The following is an 18,642-nucleotide window of genomic DNA, read 5'->3' as shown; positions in this document are numbered from 1 at the left end:
ACCCTGTCTCAATTCCCTGCCCCCCTTATGAGAAGTAACTCAAAGTAGATCATTGATCTGAAATGTAAAATAAAACTATTAAACTCCTAGAAGAAAACATGAGAAAATCTTTGTGACCCAGCATTAGGCAACGAGTTCTTAGATGTGACACCAAAAAGCATGATCCAAAAAAAGAGAAAAGTATGATCTGTAAAAGAAAAAAACGATAATTGGATTTCTTTGAAATAAAAAACTTTTATCTGCAAAAGACACCTCGAAGAGAATAAAAAGTCAAGCTACAAACTGTATGAATCATATTATTTGACAAAGGATTTATACCTAGAATACATAAAGAACTCTTAAAGCTCAATAGTTAGAGGGGCGCCTGGGTGGCTCAGTGGGTTAAAGCCTCTGCCTTCGGCTCAGGTCATGATCCCAGGGTCCTGGGATCGAGCCCCGCATCGGGTTCTCTGCTTGGCAGGGAGCCTGCTTCCTCCTCTCTCTCTCTCTCTGCCTGCCTCTCTCCCTACTTGTGATCTCTATCTGTCAAATAAATAAATAAAAATCTTTAAAAAAAAAAAGCTCAATAGTTAGAGAAACAATCCAATAATCCCATCCACATTCGCACACAAACCTGTCCATGAATGTTTATAGCAGCTCTATTCCCAAACTGCAAACAGACCAAATGCCTTTCAACAAGTGAATGGATAAAGACACTGTGGTATACTTCTACAGTGGAACACTACTCAGCAACGACAAAAAACAGACTATCGGTACACACAACTTGGATGGATGTCAAAGGCATTATGCTAAGTGTGATATGCCAGCGTTCAAAAGTTACATACTTCATGAATCCATTCATGACATTCTGGAAAAGGTATAATGACAGCAATGGAGAACAGGCCAATGGTGGTGGGAGTGAAGGCCCTGGGGACAGTGTGACCACACAGGAGCAGCACAAGGGAATTTCTGAGGTCATGGTTCTGTTCTGTATCCTGATTATTGTGGGTGTTTACACAAGTGTACACAAGTGTTGAAATTCATAGAACTCTACGTCAAAAAAAAAAAAAAATTTTACTGCATGTTAAAATAAAATAAAATAGTAAATGTTAATATTAGCTTCCTTCCTTGTAAAAAGTACCCATTTAGAGAGCTTTCATATGATACTGATGGCTCAGTGCTTGCAGGAAAAAGTCTCTGTCAAGTGCCTCTCAATTACTCACGTCCTCTGACTTAGTAATTTCACTTCTGAGAATCTATCCTAAAAATTCAAACTTCCACCCCCTCCAAAGAAAAACTATACACACAGTCATTTAATATAGTCTATAATTTTACCACAGTTAAAAATTAGGCCATGTTAAATATCTACTAATAGTTCCATTCCTCTATTATTAAAATATAGTACATGTACCTACTAAAAATATTCAGTGTGTAAAAAGCATTAAAAATGGTTTTATGATATTTATTAAAAAAAGGATTCTTCTGCATTATGCTTTCAACTTTGTAGAAAATATGCATTTTTGATTTATTTGTATTTGAGTGATAGAACCATTTTTTCTAGTTTAAAAAATAATTTTTTTTCTTAAAGATTTTATTCATTTATTTGAGAGAGAGCAGGAGAGAGGTGAAGGTCAGAGGGAAGAAGCAGACTCCCCATGGAGCTGGGAGCCCGATGTGGAACCTGATCCCGGGACTCTAGGATCATGACCTGAGCTGAAGGCAGCTGCCCAGCCAACTGAGCCACCCAGGCGCCCGTAAAAAATAATTTCTTATTCTATAATGAACAATGATATTTATTTTAAGATGTTACCAATATGCAACATTAATCATGAGGTCCTGGTTAGTCAAAAATATTAACAAAAATTGATGGCCCAGAAAGTTCATCACCATGTTATATTATAATAGCCAAAGTCCAGAAACAACAAAAGTGTCCAAAAACAGAATATTTTTTAAATCATCGTGCATCTTTATAAGAATATTAAACAGTCAAGAAATGACAGTAATAAAGGCATTTTTCAGAGTACATGGGGAAATGTGTCTGACATGATACCAGCTGAAAAGAAACTGAACAGGCAACTAAATATGATCCCAGCTAGTACAGTATGACTGTGTGAGAATGGTACGTGTTTGTGTGAGCACAAAATTGATGGTAAAGCTGAATCGAATTCCATAAAGTTTACCAAGATGTTAAGACTATGACATCTGTCTTAAAACAGAGGTTACTGCTCTTTATACTTCTCTGTCTGTATTTTTTAGAGTTTCTAAGGAGCATACAGCATTTCCATAACAAGGCCAGGCCTCATCCAGGCTATGGGATAACGCCCTCGTCCATCTGGGCCCCACCCTCCCTCCGCACTCGTGCCTTCACCTAGCCGTCTAAGCCCTGTGCTCCACACTTAGTGGGCCACGCCCAGTTTCCCTAGAGCTCAGCCAGCCCTTTCCAGGACTTCACACAAGCACTTCCCTTGAATCAGCCTTCTCCTGCCTGCTTGGCAAACTCCTAGCTTGTCTTTAAGTCCCCAACATTTTGTCCATACCAACACTACCATGCTTCCCAGATGACAGTGTAACTTATCTGCTTCAGACGTCACGCACGGCCCCAAACCCTCCCTGAAATACCGCAAGAGCAGGGGCCGTGCCCAAGCGTCCGTAGCTTGTACAGTTGTTGGGGCATCTTGGCCACTCAGTGCTTATTAAGTAAATGCGGAAGGAGTGCTGCCAGGCAAAATTAATTGCTTCGTCATCCATCTCCCAGTTAAATCACCCATTCAGTAAACACAAAGCCTGGCTGGTGTAGAGTGTACCCCATTATATTACAGATAGTTACAGGCATACCCAGGTATAGATGCAACTAGACTGTGGTCTCTCTGAATCTGGAACTCATCTCACTTTACTGCCAATGCCTAACATGAGCTGGAACATAGCAGATTCAATAAAAGTTTGTGGGGTCGCATTAAATAAAATTCATCCCCCAAAATTCATCTTTACGGGTGTTAATGGCTCTTGGTATTTCATTCCCAAATAGAACAATTAAATGTTACTCTCGTAACACATTGATACCAATTACTTACTGCTTCATGAGCCACAGTAAACTCAGGCTCTGAACATCACATATCATATTCTTTGTAAGGGATAATTTAACTTGGGAATTTAGAGAGAATTTCTCAAGTTCCTTTGATAAGAGAACAGAAACTACCCAACAAGTCTTCTTCACACCTTGGACAATCCCAAGCACTTTGTGGATAGGAAAAATGTTCAACATTGTACCACTGAAGGAGTTATTCATTCTCGACCTTAACTATGAATAATTTTATATTCTTAAGTATAGAATTCACAATTCTCATATGTTATCTCAGCCAGAATAACTGTAGGTGTTTTTCTTATTTACAAAAATGCCTTATCCTTTATAAAAAAAAATCCTTAGGCTATTTTTATATAGTGATTATTCCTGGAAAACATTTGCTTTACACTTAAAAGGGGGCCACAGTGTTGATTGGGAGAAGCTATAATTGCTTACGATCCACCTGCAATGATTTCAAGTAGACAGGCACATCTCCAATTTCTCTGAATTGTACTAAGATCTTATTTGCTATTCTTGGTAATCTGTCTTTATTTTTCCTTTACCCAGAACAATAACATTTATTTCTGCCTGGCCTCATTTATGCACAGATATTCAATTTAATTACAAAGCTAATCTCACCGGTGACAGGAAAATAAGTGTAGAAAATTGGTCTTTTGGATGAGGCACAGCTGCTACATAAACAATTTTAGAAAAGCTTAAGATTTAAGAAAAGCTATTATATGAAAAGAATGCTTACTGTTTATTTATTTCAAGAAAATGATAAAGATTAAATGTGACCATTCCACTAGGTAATATTCCTTCCACAGGATTCCACCGGTCTCCAGGAAAGTTGACACCTGGTAAATGCTTCGCCATCTTGGGTAAATACCACTCATAAGTCATCATCTATCAGAAAAATAACAAATGATGTCATTATTTTTGATATACTTGTTAAAAAAGAAGTTTATAAAGTATAATGGAGAAGTTCGAAGATATGGATATACTCATTAAACATTAATATCACAACTCACATATGTGGCACTGACTTCTCCTCTAATGACTTAAACCTTGGATTTCATTTCTTAAGCTGTGACTATTATTGGTAACATAAGCACCCGGTTTGATCTCACCTCCGTGCATCTGACGGACTACCCAGAATGATCTTACCCCATTCTCCTAGCTAGAGGATGTGTACCCAACTTTCAGGCCAAGCTCAAGTACCACTTCCTCTGTGATACACCCCCCACCCCCAGGTTCCACAGCAGAATGATTGTTCCTACAGCACTTTGCACCTACCTCTGTCACAGCTCTGACCCTACTCCCCGCTCACCTGTGAGCTTCTAGAGGGAAGGGACTATGTCTTCAGCTCTGTGTCTCTGCACCTAGCACGGGGCCTGGCACTGACTGGTTCTCAAATTCTGTTTGCTGAAATGAAATGTTTAGGGTGGCCAGGCCAGAGATACAGAGATGTGTCATTATTCTTTCGTTCACGCATGTACTCAAGAAACAAGTATTGCTCACCTATAGTGAAGAAGATAAAATCCCTGCCCTTGAGAAGCTCAATGCATGATCATCTAGACCTCAAAGACAAAACCCCTTTTGGCTAAATTATGACTTTACTAGTACATCCAAATTAACTACATATCATCACATGTTCTTTTTTTTTTTTTTTTAAGATTTTATTTATTTAGTTGACAGAGAGAGATACAGCGAGAGAGGGAACACAAGCAAGGGGAGTGGGAGAGGGAGAAGAAGGCGAAGAAGGCTTCCCCCTGAGCAGGGAGCCCGACACAGGGCTCGATCCCAGGACCCTGGGATCATGACCTGAGCAGAAGGCAGATACTTCACCGACTGAGCCACCCAGGTGACTTGTTCTTTTGATTGAAATAAATCACTGATACTAGGAAAAATCACTTTTTAAAAAAATTCTATACTTATCTATACTTTTATATGTACAGATTTACTTTTTTTAAAGAAAAGACTCCTATTTACACTTTCAAAGCTTTGTTATAGTTTAGATATCCTCTTTTGAACAACTATGTTTATGTTTTACTTGCTTTATACAAGTAAGTTAACTAGAAATGACAAATTACTTTTTAATCTAGGTGTATTTTATAAAAACTCAAAATATATTTATTGAATTAGATTTTATTACCCAACAGTTTCAGTTCTTGGGGATACTAACATTAATTCTACACCTTCTACACGCTATGACCTCAATAGTTCTCAAGGCAACCTTATTGTGTGAGAATAATTACATTAGACACCGCTGATTGCCCACTCAACAGCTAAAACCCTCTTCTCCCTCACACAATCCTGACTTGGATCAAGTTATCCAGGGAAGCTAAATGCTTGGGTCTAGTCTTTCTCCTTTGCTAGAGAGTAGTTTAGGAATGGGCATATGACCCACTACTGGTTAGGGGGACCCGAGAGGAGGTCTGCTAGGGGCCTCTGGGGCACATGTTATTCTCAGGTTACTCTCAGCAGAGAGAGAGGAAGGTGCGGGGAGAGAGAGAGAAGGATAGAGAGGGAGAGGAAGGGAGTGGAGGGGAGAGTAGGGGAGAGGCACTTTGCTCCATTTTAGGATGTGATGCTTGGAACCGGGCACTCATCGGTTCAAGATGGATGGAGAAAAGTGGCCCCAGTATGCTGACATCACTGAACTGCTTATATTATTCCTCCTAAAACCTCCTATCTTCAGACTACTTCTTATGTGAGATTAAAAATTCCATAGTTTAAGCTACTCTCAGGTATTTTGTTTCTTGCATTCAAAAGCATCCTAACTTATATGATGATCATTTCCATTTTATAGATCAGGAAACAGAAGCTCTGAGAGGAAAAAAATCATTAGCCCTGTGTCACACATCCTGGAAGTGACAGAATGAGGACTTGAATTTAGGTCTAATTAACTTTGAAATCCATGCTTCTCAACGATGGTTGCTGCCATCCTGATTTTAAGTACTTAAAATCATGGTGGGATACCATATTATGAACTAATAGCCTAGCTTTTGTCAGAATCTATACTGAAGATCAAATTAATCAACTCGTGTAGATGACATAAATGCAAACTGCTTATAAAAATGTGTAATGTGCAAATTTCCCTATATTTGCAAATCTGTTTATATAGTTTTCTTCAAAAAGTTCAAATTATTCATCCATTCACTAAAATTTATTAAATATTGTGCCTAATAATTTGCTCAATCAAACTAATCATAATATTAAGATTAGTATCAAGATGAGGAATTTCTCTTTCCCTGTTGACTGGTCTAAAAACACCAGAGATAGATTTGTTCCCTTTTAGGTATTTACAGTTTAAATTATAAATCTTATATAAAGCTTAAATACATTTCTTCAGTTACAGAAGGCTGTTCTAATAAACCTGGAAATCTTCACAAGCCCTCTATAAACATATTTTTGTCATAAGGCCAAAAGTTTACACACAAATCCTATAGCAGAACTGTGGTTAATAATTTCTATTTTGAGTGAAATGTTTACTCATCTGCAGTATAACTTATTTTATTTTATTTTTTAAAATATTCTATTTATTTATTTGTCAGAGAGAAGGGGAGAGAGAGAGAGAGAGCACACAAGCAGGAGGAGAGGCAGGCAGAGGCGGAGAGAGAAACAGGCTCTCTGCCGAGCAAGGAGCCCATGTGGGACTCGATCCCAGGACCCTGGGATCATGACCTGAGCCAAAGGCAGTGGCTTAACTCACTGAGCCACCCAGGCATCCCTGCAGTATAACTTATTTTATATTCAACCTAATGTATTTTAATCCTGGGACCAGCAGGCAGTGTTAATTTGAATGGCTGGGTTGTCTGAATGTCAAAGAACTATTTTTTTTTAAATTTTATTTATTTATTTGACAAAGAGAGAGACAGCTAGAGAGAGAACACAAGCAGGGGGAGTGGGAGAGGGAGGCGGGGCTTGATCTCAGGACCTTGGGATCATGACCCAAGCTGAAGGCAGACACCCAACAACTGAGCCACCCAGTTGTCCCAATCAAAGAACTATTTAAAAATAAATTTACTGTGGAAAGAACCAGGATGCCCTTCAACAGATGAATGGATAAAGTAGATATGGTCCATATATACAATGGAGTATTATGCCTCCATCACAAAGGATGAATACCCAACTTTTGTATCAACATGGATGGGACTGGAAGAGATTATGCTGAGTGAAATGAGTCAAACAGAGAGAGTCAATTATCATATGGTTTCATTTACTTGTGGAGCATAAGGAATAACACAGAGGACATTGGGAGAAGGAGAGGAGAAGTGAATTGGGGTAAAATGGAGGGGGAGATGAACCAAGAGAGACTGTGGACTCTTGAGAGACAAACTGAGGGTTTTGGAGGGGAAGGGGTTGGGGGCTGGGTGAGCCTGGTGGTGGGTACTATGGAGGGCACGTATTGCATGGAGCACTGGGTGTGGTGCATAAACAATGAATGCTGGAACACTGAAAAGAAATAAAAATAAAATGGAAAAAAATAAAAATAATTTTACAATACAGTACTTTCATGGTTTGTCATGTGAACTAGAGATCTAATTACTATTTGATTCTAACACAAAAAATACCAATTCTTAAAACATTCAGTTTAGATGACATGGAAGCAATTCATATGGCTTATACTATTAGTTAAAGTAAACAAAAGAACATGATATATATTCTACCTAAGAGTAATGGGTATAGTGAAAACTATACCCATCTACCATTAAAAATTAGTTTAAAAAATACTTGTTTTAAAGTGATTACTGTTACTATATTCTAAGTATATTCTTTATATACTTACTTCCTGATCTACTAGTGAAATATCTGGTCTCAGTCCCTCACAATAATGCATGTAACGGAGAGAATTCCCTGGCAAATCTCCTCGGAGTAAGATAATTGCATCACGAGGCATAGAGGCTAGAAGGTTCTTTGCAAATTTATCAATCACGTAGTTGGTCCTTTGGTCACAAATGCTAAATAAAAGGAAAATGAAACATTAAAATAGCAACATACTGCTACAGTTTTAACAAGAGTGGGTTTATTTCCTGCCACATTCCTTTCCCATCACACACTCTACGTGTAGTGTTTCAAAGTAGTCTAATTTGTATCTTCAAAGAAGATGCATATATTTGAAAAAAGAATGCTATCATCTGAAAGAAAAAGAGAAGGAACTAACTGTGCAACCAAATAAAAATTAGTATACTGCTTTACTTCTGGAATTTATAATCATTTCTATAAAAAGGGAATTGGTTAGTGCCCAAGAATAAGTCCTTTTTTCCCTAAAAAGACATCTAATTTCACTAAAAAGAAGTAAGGCTTCTGATTTCACTTGGAATTAAGGTAATTTCAAGTCAATTCCAGTTAGATCAAAGAAATTTTCAGAAATGCAAAAGGAAATCTGGCAGTTTCCAGCATAACTTTGTGTAGCGTTGGTTTAACTCTCTTGCATGCAAACTTGATCATTTCCATCACTTCCCCAAGCCACAGGCTCCCTGTGGTCCTCTCTCCCTTCTAGACAGAAAAATCATTTGGGAATAAGTCCAATGAGAAGGAAGGGAAGGAATAGTTGGTTGAATTGTTTACTGTTCTCCAGGCATTTTTTGCTACTGCTAACAACAGCAGTATAACTCCTTTCAATGATAGAGTGGACTTTGTAACTTCAAAGAGAACTGGCGTGGATTCTGAGGGCTTCCCATGAAAAAAGAAAAAGACTACCAGAGAGCAAAAGCATCAAAAAAATGGAACAAGCATTGTTCTTCCTGTTATTATCAGGTCTGTCACATGTAATGGTTCTAAGAAACACGGCCTAAAGTTAAATCACTGGGCTAGCATCACGTAGCAAATGAACACTGCTAGAAACAAAATATTCACCCTTGCCTTTGTAGTTGATGCAACCGCTCCCCACTGTGATTCCCTACTTTGCAGGATGATGGTTCCCATTTTGCCCCCTAGCAAAGTTGCTATCTATTTCATACCCCTGGGACAAATGCAAGAATTAAAACAAATAAAACTGCCTAGCCTGTGCTAGTAGCCCTGGTGTTGAACCTGGGTTGCCCTAAAGACTCAAGTCAGGGAAAGACTGGGACAAAACAAACTTGGGAAACACAGAGGGCTTTATAAGCCCTTGCTGAGCAAGCTATGGAGTTGTATCTGGGACACACATCCCCTCTCTACCAGACCTCCTAGTGATGCAGGCGTCCTAACACTGGCTCTACCCTGGTATTATAAAGAACACCAGTTTTTGAAGTTAAGTTGAAAGGGGAAATTCAAGACCCTAGGTGGCTCAGTAGGTTAAGTATCTGAATCTTGGTTTCTGCTCAGGTCATGATCTCAGGGCCATGAGATCAAGCCCCTGCATCAGGTTCCCCATTGAGAGCAGAGTCTGCTTGGAATTTTCTCTCTCCTTCTCCCTCTGCCCCTCCTCTTGCTTGTGCTTTCTTTCCCTCTCCCTCAAATAAATAAATAAATAAATCTAAAAAAAAAAAAAAAAAAAAGGAGGGGGAAACTGAACCTTTTAAAATACCAATCAAGGGGCACCTGGGTGGCTCAGTGGGTTAAATTCTCTGCCTTCGGCTCAGGTCATGATCCCAGGGTCCTGGGATGGAACCGGCATCTGACTCTCTGCTCAGCAGGGAGCCTGCTTCCTCCTCTGTCTCTCTGCCTGCCTCTCTGCCTACTTGTGATCTCTGTCTGTCAAATAAATAAATAAAATCTTTTTAATAAAGAAAGAAATAAATAAGATGCCAATCAAATCTCACTACAATGAAACTCCAGTGGCATCTACACTGTTGTAATGTTTACTCAAATACTGCTGGAAATGAAGGAACTTTGATCTAAAATTTGGACATGTTTTATACCAGACTGAGATTTTCACTGGCAATGTTATTCAACAGATTTTGAATCTATCTATCTATCTATCTATCTATCTGAATGCCTAAGAGCTAAGAAACTTTTAGAACTTTATTTCAAAATAATTAACATTCACTCCTACGGAATGCACTAGATAAGGACCAGGTGTTACTCAAAAGATGAAATCTTCGAAGCATAAAAGGGAGTTATTTTAGGACATAAAAAAGGCCCAAATGTCTTTACTCTCCATCTAAGTGGTATTTTAGATCATGGACTTTTATTATATCCTCCAGATCCTACCAAGTATCTCTAGGGTTCCTAGATTGTACGACTAGTTTACATGTCCCACCCAAGCCCTTGTTTGCAATGCCCTGAAACCACACAGCATGCATGCTGAGATTCTGTTCAAAAGTTTACGAAGCACTACTTCTAGCCTCAGCTGTCTCACTCTGAAAACTAGAGGAGGTTAAATGGAAATAAAGCCCAAGACTCTAAATATCTATGTGTCTCTTGCTTGAGTGCTCCTTCCATAAAAATAAGCATGTGTTACCTGAAATTAGAATATATTTGGTAAATTATAAAAAGAGCTGCTGAAAGCCACTCCAGACACTGAAGCCCCCTGACGTTCAGTACTCGGTTACTCTCGGAAGCCAACGCCGCCAAACCCAGGCCCGCTAGGACGGCCACCACCGCGTTGCTCTGCATCCAGAACCTCTCCACCTGTCAGAGACGTGCAGACAGGACATCCGGCTGACTGGTTACAACAATCGGTCAGGTATTGTGGATTTAACAAATACACTATGTACCCCGAGCTATGTACCACGGTCACTCGGGTCTTGTTCGTGGACTTCCCCAAGTGCAACTCCTTGTCGCTTTATTTTCCAATTTTCAAGCATTTCTCCTTTCCCGTTGGACACGTGAAGCTCCCTTTTTTGGATCCACATATTTGTTTCAATTCTATGGTGTGCACCTTGAACTCCTGGCACTTGAGAAGTGGAGGAGGTGGAGAAAGGCTTTTTTTTTTTTTTTTGCTTTACTCCTGAGGTCTCCTCCCAAGTGGGGAAGCGCCCCTAGTAGCAGAGCCCTCACTTCTCCCTGTGAGACTGTAGGCCCTGAGCTGAAGGGGAGTCTGCCAGCTGGGAGTGGGCCTGCATGGCCCTGCCCTTTACCCGCCCCCCCACTTCCTCTGGGAAGTGATCTGCCCACAGGAGACATGTGTCAAGGACAGACCCTGTCCATGTGGCCCCCGCTGGGCAGGTGAGGGGTGCCTGTGACAGGGTGAGGCGGTAGGGTGGGGGGGAGTAAGTCCGTCCATTCTGGAATGCAGTAAGAGGAAGCCCCCTGCTCACAGATAGAAACTACCTTCTCCCATCTCAGCGTTCCCAGTATAAAGGGGATTCGCCCGTTGTAGTTGTCCGGGTTTATCTCAACTGACTCAGAACTCACACGATCAAGAAGGGTATTATTTACGAGGCCTCTTGAACACACACATAGAAAAGAGTTGGCTTGAGCCACTGAAAGGGAGCTGTCTCCATTCATAGTTTCTACTACAAAGAGGAGAAATACTCCAATCTCAGAAATGGCAGCCAGGGGTAAACAGAAACATGGTGGCTCTTTTGCACAGCACTGAGACCGCTGACGTAAAAACCATGGGAGTGTGTGCGTAAGAGCCCCCAGCTACAACCTTTCTTTCTTGGCTGTTTTTTTGTTTTTTTGTTTTTTTTTTTTAATTGCAGGAGATCTTTAGGAGTACTTATATCTGCAAGCACACACATAAAATAACTAACTCAAAACTACATTACCTTTATTTTTCTACCTAACTATTGTGTTAACTAATTGCTGCATCTTTCCCCCTTAAAAAAGGCCTCAGTCTTATTTGATTCAAGAATTTAACTTTTGATCTATAAAAATCAACTGTTTCTGAGATCAGCTGCTCTTCTACAAGATTCATAAAGATAAATTTGTACACTCTCCACCAACTTTCTGGACAAAGAATATACCTAAGTAAAACTTACCACACCCATGAAAAGTGGTTTTGATATATCTAAGTTCGCTCTCCAAGCAAAGAACAATGAATAAATGCAAAACATTCCAGTAAAAAGCCATACCAATGATGGATTTTGTCTGTCCCTATAAAAGAATTAAATATGTCCAAAATTATTTATGTGCATGAGTATCAAAAATATTACATAGTTTTAAACTACAGGAAAAAAATTAGAGCTATAAAATTTTCCATACTTAACTGGGGACAAAGAAAGATCTCAGTTTAAAAAAAATTTGAGCTGGAATAAATAACTGAAATATAGGAATCAACTATATATTGTACTACATATTACACACAACTTCACTTGGAACTATGCAGCAAGACATACAAAGTTCAAGTTCAGAGAAGAAATGCAAATGATCAATCTTCTTAAATTTAAAATGTAATTAAACAGATCTGTACCCCTAAAACAAATAATATATCACGTTAATTAAAAAAGATATAATTAAACATATGCAAAACAAAAGAATAATTTCATGCCTCAAAATCATAATGATTTTAATACAGCAAATCTCAGTACTGGATGCAACGATGCAACAGAATGAACACGTATATGAGTATAATCCTTGAGAAAAATTAATTGGATAACATATATCAAGAGCCTTAAAAATCATCACAGTTGGGGCACCTGGGTGGCTCAGCCGGTTAAGCATCTGCCTTTGGCTCAGGTCATGATCTCAGGGTCCTGGGATCGAGCCCCGCATCAGGTTCCCCGCTCAGCGAGGAGTCTGCTTCTCTCTCTTCCTTTGCTCCTCCCCTCTCTCCCGCTTGTGCCCTTTCTCAAATAAATAAAATCTTTTTAAAAAAAAATCACACTCATTGACACAGTAATTTGACACGTGGGCATAAATCTTTAGGCAAAACCAGAAATGTGGATAAAGATTAAACTATAAAAATGCTTTAACATTACTTATATTAGAAGTGGAAGCAATTTGAAGGTTCCCAAATAGAAAAACGCTTAAGTTAATTTTCCTAGGTCAGAGAAGCGAATTTTATACAGACATTTAAATGACCTTAAGTCTTTTTACCATGAGGGCAAATGCTCACAATATAATGTTAAGTGTCAAGGAAACAGAACTATAGGTGTGTGTACATATACAAATTTACATAAAACACTCAGGTTAGAAAGTAAATGGACAAAAATAATGGAGGTTAAGAGTGCTGTTATTTTTTAGGTTTTCTTTTATCATCAGAGGTTACTTTCTTCCTCAGAGGAATTCAAATAGTTGTTTACTTCTTTTGCAATGCAACAATAATGAGTAGCTATAGGCACAGTACGGGATCAAACCAGAAGTTTTTTGTGTTTTTTTTTTTAATATTTTATTTATTTATTTGACAGAGAGAGAGGTCACAAGTAGGCAGAGAGGCAGGCAGAGAGAGAGGGAGAAACAGGCTCCCCACTGAGCAGAGAGCCCGATGCGGGATTCGATCCCAGGACCCTGAGATCATGACCTGAGCCGAAGGCAGAGGCTCAAACCACTGAGCCACCCAGGTGCCCCCAAACCAGAAGTTTAAGATATCAAATGACTTGGTTACTTAGATTGTAATCTACTGCTCAATCTTCCAAAATCATTAATTTATTATCAGAAAAAAAAACCAGGAAGAAGGTAATATATATTTGCTCTAACAGAAATTATTGAAGTCATTTATTTGGAATATAAAATAATACTGGCAATGTTCTTCAAGGGCATATTGAAATACGAATTGAATTAATGAATATGGGAAAAAGAACAGGAAAATAAATTATATGACTTACTTTCTTGCTAAACATATATTTGCCCAAACTGCGAGAGCTTGAATGTTGAGTGAGAGTTGGGTCCTCATACTTGTTACTTGAGAACTGTAAAAGACAATCTTATTTATTATGGGTAGAAAATGAAGTTGGTGAGTTCCAAATACAACATTCTTCGTAAAATACATCTGATTATGCACTGAGTAGTTTTTTTGTTTGTTTGTTTGTTTTGCACTGAATAGTTTTGAGGGCTGGAGGCAGATGTTAAATTATTTTGTCTTCTTTCAAATTTGGGGAAAAAAGTACCATAAGAAAGAGTTAAATGGTTCTAAGATGTTTCCTAATTATAATATTGGTTACCAATTTATAATATTTGGGATAGTATCGGAGCAAGTAATTCTTCTGTGTTTGTAATACTGGTATGCTGTACTGATAATATAGTAGAATAATAATAATACACTAATTATAATAATACAATAATAAACCAATATAATAATAATAAAAAACCAATCTGGATCCCCAATTGGTCTGGTAAGAAGTCATGTGAAATGAATTTTTGAACTTCTGTCAACAGTGTAGACACGGCCTCCTGTGATTTAGCAAGTGAGAAGAAAATTAATGCGGGGTGCCTGGGTGGCTTAGCTGGTTGAGCATTCATCTCTTGATTTTGGCTCAGGTGATGATATCAGGGTCATAGATTGAGCTTGCTTGGGATTCTCACTCTCCCTCTCTCTCTCTGCCCCTCCATCCCACCACCTCTCCTCCTCTAAAAGAAAGAAAGAAAGAAAGAAAAAATGAAAAGAAAGAAAGAAAACAAAATTAATGCAAATAATTTTCTAGAGATCCAATCATTTAAAAAAAAAAAAAGAAAAAGACGAGAGAGGTGATCTCCAAACATTCTTCTTCCTTAAAAGGCTTCCTTATTGTCTAGGGGCACCTGGGTAGCTCAGTCAGTTAAGCGTCCAACTCCTGATTCTGGCTCAGGTCATGATCTCAGGCTCCATGCTGGGAGTACAGCCTGCTTGAGATTCTCTCTCCCACTTTCCCTCTGCCCTTCTTCCCCACTGTGTGTAGGCATAAGCTCTCTCTTCCTCAAAAAAAGAAAAAAAGGCTTCCTTCTTTTCTGTATTATTTGGTTCAAAAATGTTTAAGCCATGAGAAATGTATTTTTTTCCTATAATTAAACTAAATTCTTCCATTAACTAATAAGCATTTCCCAAGTGTTATCTGAGTTCTGAAATAACTCTAGCAGTCTCCAATTTTTAAAAAAATAATGACTCTATACACCATCGCAAAGAACTTTCTTCTCCCTGCTGGCAATTTTACTGGAGAAAATGTGATGCCATAATTATGGAAACCACACAATGTGTATTTTACTAATGGAGCCTCATCTACTATGAGAAGATATTCTTACTCACTTTCAAACACACTTGAAAAATTGATTCCAGCATGAGGCCCATTTCAAACCATTCTTCAAAAGGAATGAAGTCAGTCTCAAAATTAATTCTTGGAGATCTGTTGCTTAAATGTAAGCTCTAAAACATGGTCACTGCCTAGGGTTAGATTCCATAATTTCCTTGTACAGGATTGCAACTTAGAGATATGCATGGGGAAAGAATTTAATTTGCTTGACTGGAAAAGGAGAGATGATTAGTTCCCATCATTTTGAAGGATTTTCTAGTAAGTTAATTATGAGTTGCTTTTCTCAACTCTCCTGTCCACCTGAAACAATTAAAGACTAGACATTCTCTCACTCAGTCAGAGAGTGCTAGGATTATGCCTCCAATCTACATTCTGATTTGGTTCGAACAAATAGTGTGAGTGCTCATCACTTCTGTCAAGTCTTTTTTCTAGTCATATCACCTAACTGCTATTTCTTCAATATAAAGGAGGCTTTTCTGGACCCCAATAGATGAGTTTTATGTGCGACTAATAAAAGTTGGATGGATAGTCTAGCAGTACTCTTGAGAGTTCTCTGGAGTTCATGTGGCATTTATTAAGTCAATCTCAAATGAGATCACAACCCTACAAGGTAAGCTAAAAAGAACAGGCAGTAAGTCTTCGGGCCTGCAGCGAAGCAGAATACCATAAAAGCCCACAGACGTTGGTGAAGCTATCTTTGTAACTGAGCTTCTTGCTACCTTTCCCCAATCAAAAAGGAAAAGGAGCCATAAAGGTTTCAGTTGGATATTAAAAAAAAATACTTAAAATCAGTTGTGAGAACCAACAAAAGGTTATATAAAAATAACTGGTGGCAGGAAAATATTTTCAAGATACAGTAAAAAATGAAAATGAGCGGGCTAATAAAACAGTGTGCACATTATGATCTCATTTTTAAAAATAAAAATATAAAAAATATTGAAAGGATACAGACAGAAATGTTAATGGGTTAACAACAGTGGTTATCTCTATACGTTGGAATTATAGTAATTTTAATTTTCTTACCTTCGCTTACCTGGGTTTTCTAAACTTTCTATAATGAAATAATAATAATAAACTTTCTACTTTGTATCACATTTTGGGAGCAGGGGAAAGGGACATTTAAAAAGGAAAGGAGGATGGATGGAAGGAAGCAAACAAGCTAGCAAGTTAGCAAGAGGGAAACTGTGAGAACCTATGAATTGCCTCACATACAAGGTTGAAATATTCTCCCCATTTTTTTTTTTCATGATTTTTTTTAATTTAATTTTTTTTCAGTGTTCCAAAATTCATTGTTTCTCCCTATATTTTAAAAACAGTTTTCCAACAGTTCTGGGGAATCACAAGTTAATAATCAGTTAGGAGACCACTTTAGTGCTATAGAAGACTACTCTTCCATAATTTTATATTGAAAATATTATAAAAATAATACAGGATTGGTTTGGATATTTACTAGGTTGTCTTAATCAGTGTGGGTTTTAAAGCAATTATTGATCCATTTTTCAAAGAACCCTAGTAGGTGATACAGATGAAATATATTTGCTTAACTGGCTCTAAAAAGTTGGATATTAATTTAAGTCAAAAACAGAGCTTAAGGACAGCCTAAAGAAAAAGGCTTAAGACACATTAAACAAATGAAACTCTAAAGAATTTAAGAACACAGCTCAATCCTAAAAAGAAAACAATCAAATTGCTAAATACAATTTTATAAAATGTCTCTGCAAAAAAGAGATGAAACCAGAACAAAGGATAAATGATATGTAAAGCAACAGTGCAATGGGTCATTTCATATCCACGTGGAAGTGGAAACATTCTAGTGTTGACAGTCTACTACTAATTGTTGTATTTATCACTCATTCTCAGCTTTCTTTTATGGAAGGAAATGCTAGAACGTTTGACAGCCTACACAACTAGTGACCGTACCCGCGAGAGCCACTTCTCAGACACACTGCTTCACAAAAGACAAGCCCAGAAGCCCCCAAAATCATTTCGTCTAGAAACTAACAGAGAATTCACTTAAAACCAGTTTCAAATATTTCATACTCACAGCAAAATTTTAGACATACTGGATCCTGTTTCCGATTTGGCCTAAACATAAAAGAGAGGTTTATTTGCGTAAGCCTTCAGGTGAAGCTGTGTTAAGCTATTGCATTTTAACTATCTGGATTTAGAATATACATGTTTCATGGGGTGCCTGGGTGACTCAGTGGGTTAAAGCCTCTGCCTTCGGCTTGGGTCATGATCCCAGGGTCCTGGGATTGAGCCCTGCACTGGGCTCTGTGCTCAGCAGGGAGCCTGCTTCCCTTCCTCTCTCTCTCTCTGCCTGCCTCTCTGCCTGCTTGTGATCTCTGTCTGTCAAATAAATAAATAAAATCTTAAAAAAAAAAAAAAGAATATACACGTTCCAAGTAGACAATGCAACATCTTTCTTCATTCAGTCTTTGCTTCAGAGCCTTGCTGAGTTTTTGAAGGGAAGTCACTGGAAACTAAACGCACACATACTTGAGGAAGAACTGCAGAAATAACGACGGGCTAAAAACCAGTCAAACTATCATTCCGGTAGGAACGATTTAACACATGATGAATTAACTGACTTGACACTTTTGTTACAGAGTGTCTTTAAGGCACTTTGATTAGAGCTCATTATCACATGTTAGTCTATAATTTCACAATTATGTGTGAATTATACAGGTTCCAAATCTGGAATGGCCCTCAAGCAATATTGTAATGGAATAACCAATATAAGTAAGCCAGAGCATAAATTTAAAGTATCAGACTCTCTAAGTCAAAAAGTAATTAATAATTATCCTTTCATTAAATTATTTTATTATGAAATATCTCCTCCACACAAACAACACATATAACGTATATTTAAGGGATTAAGGGTTTGTTTGGTTTTTTTTAAAGATTTTATTTATTTATTTGTCAGAGAGAGAGAGAGTGAGCGAGCGAGCACAAGCAAGCAGAGTGGCACAAGGCAGAGAGAGAGAGAGAGAGAAGCAGACTCCCCACTGAGCGAGGAGCCCCAGGACTGGGGCTGACTCGATCCCAGGACTCTGGGATCATGACCTGAGCCTAAGGCGGCAGCAGCTTAACCAACTGAGCCACCCAGGTGTCCCAGGGATAGAGTTTTTAAAAATCTATAGAGCCACCATTCATTTAAGAACCAGAACTGCATGAACACCATGAAGTATCTCACAAAGCATTCACAGGCCTCGCTTTTCTCACCCCCTAGTGATAACTATTACCTTGAATTTCGTGTTAATTACTCCCTACTTCCTAAAAATACATAGTTCTACTTCTTCCCTATGCCTCCTTGAGCAATAGATTGTTTTGCCTGGTTTAGAATTTGGTATCAGCGGTGTCATATAATATGTAGTCTTCAGAGATCTGCCTTCTTGCCTAAGACAAAAAGCACAAACCATGAGAGAAAGATCCAATGTTTTTATTAAAGTAAAAAAATATATATATAGGTGTTTGTCCTTTTATTTTTCAGATAACCTTTACTCTAACCACAGTGTTTTTTCCCTAATTTATGTTTCAGGGAAAGCAAGGCCTTTGGAACTT

At 38.2% G+C, this 18,642-nt stretch overlaps 1 protein-coding gene across 1 annotated transcript in view; it reads right to left on the bottom strand.

Annotated features, from left to right (window-relative positions):
• The window catches only part of TMEM260 (transmembrane protein 260), a 66,565-nt gene that overhangs the window by 11,475 nt on the left and 36,448 nt on the right, over positions 1-18,642 (bottom strand). Inside the window, exons 7-12 of the mRNA XM_046009196.1 lie at positions 17,123-17,163; positions 13,681-13,764; positions 11,896-12,010; positions 10,431-10,600; positions 7,833-8,004; positions 3,798-3,946 (exon numbers count right to left, since the gene is read on the bottom strand). Of these exons, the coding sequence (XP_045865152.1) occupies positions 3,798-3,946; positions 7,833-8,004; positions 10,431-10,600; positions 11,896-12,010; positions 13,681-13,764; positions 17,123-17,163 (731 nt within the window). The remainder of the gene's footprint in view (positions 1-3,797; positions 3,947-7,832; positions 8,005-10,430; positions 10,601-11,895; positions 12,011-13,680; positions 13,765-17,122; positions 17,164-18,642) is intronic.

The sequence above is a fragment of the Meles meles genome, chromosome 6 (assembly GCF_922984935.1).
Source record: "Meles meles chromosome 6, mMelMel3.1 paternal haplotype, whole genome shotgun sequence".
Lineage (NCBI taxonomy): Eukaryota > Metazoa > Chordata > Mammalia > Carnivora > Mustelidae > Meles > Meles meles.
The sequence above is the reverse complement of the archived record's forward strand: the minus strand, read 5'-3'. Positions and strand labels throughout refer to the sequence as shown.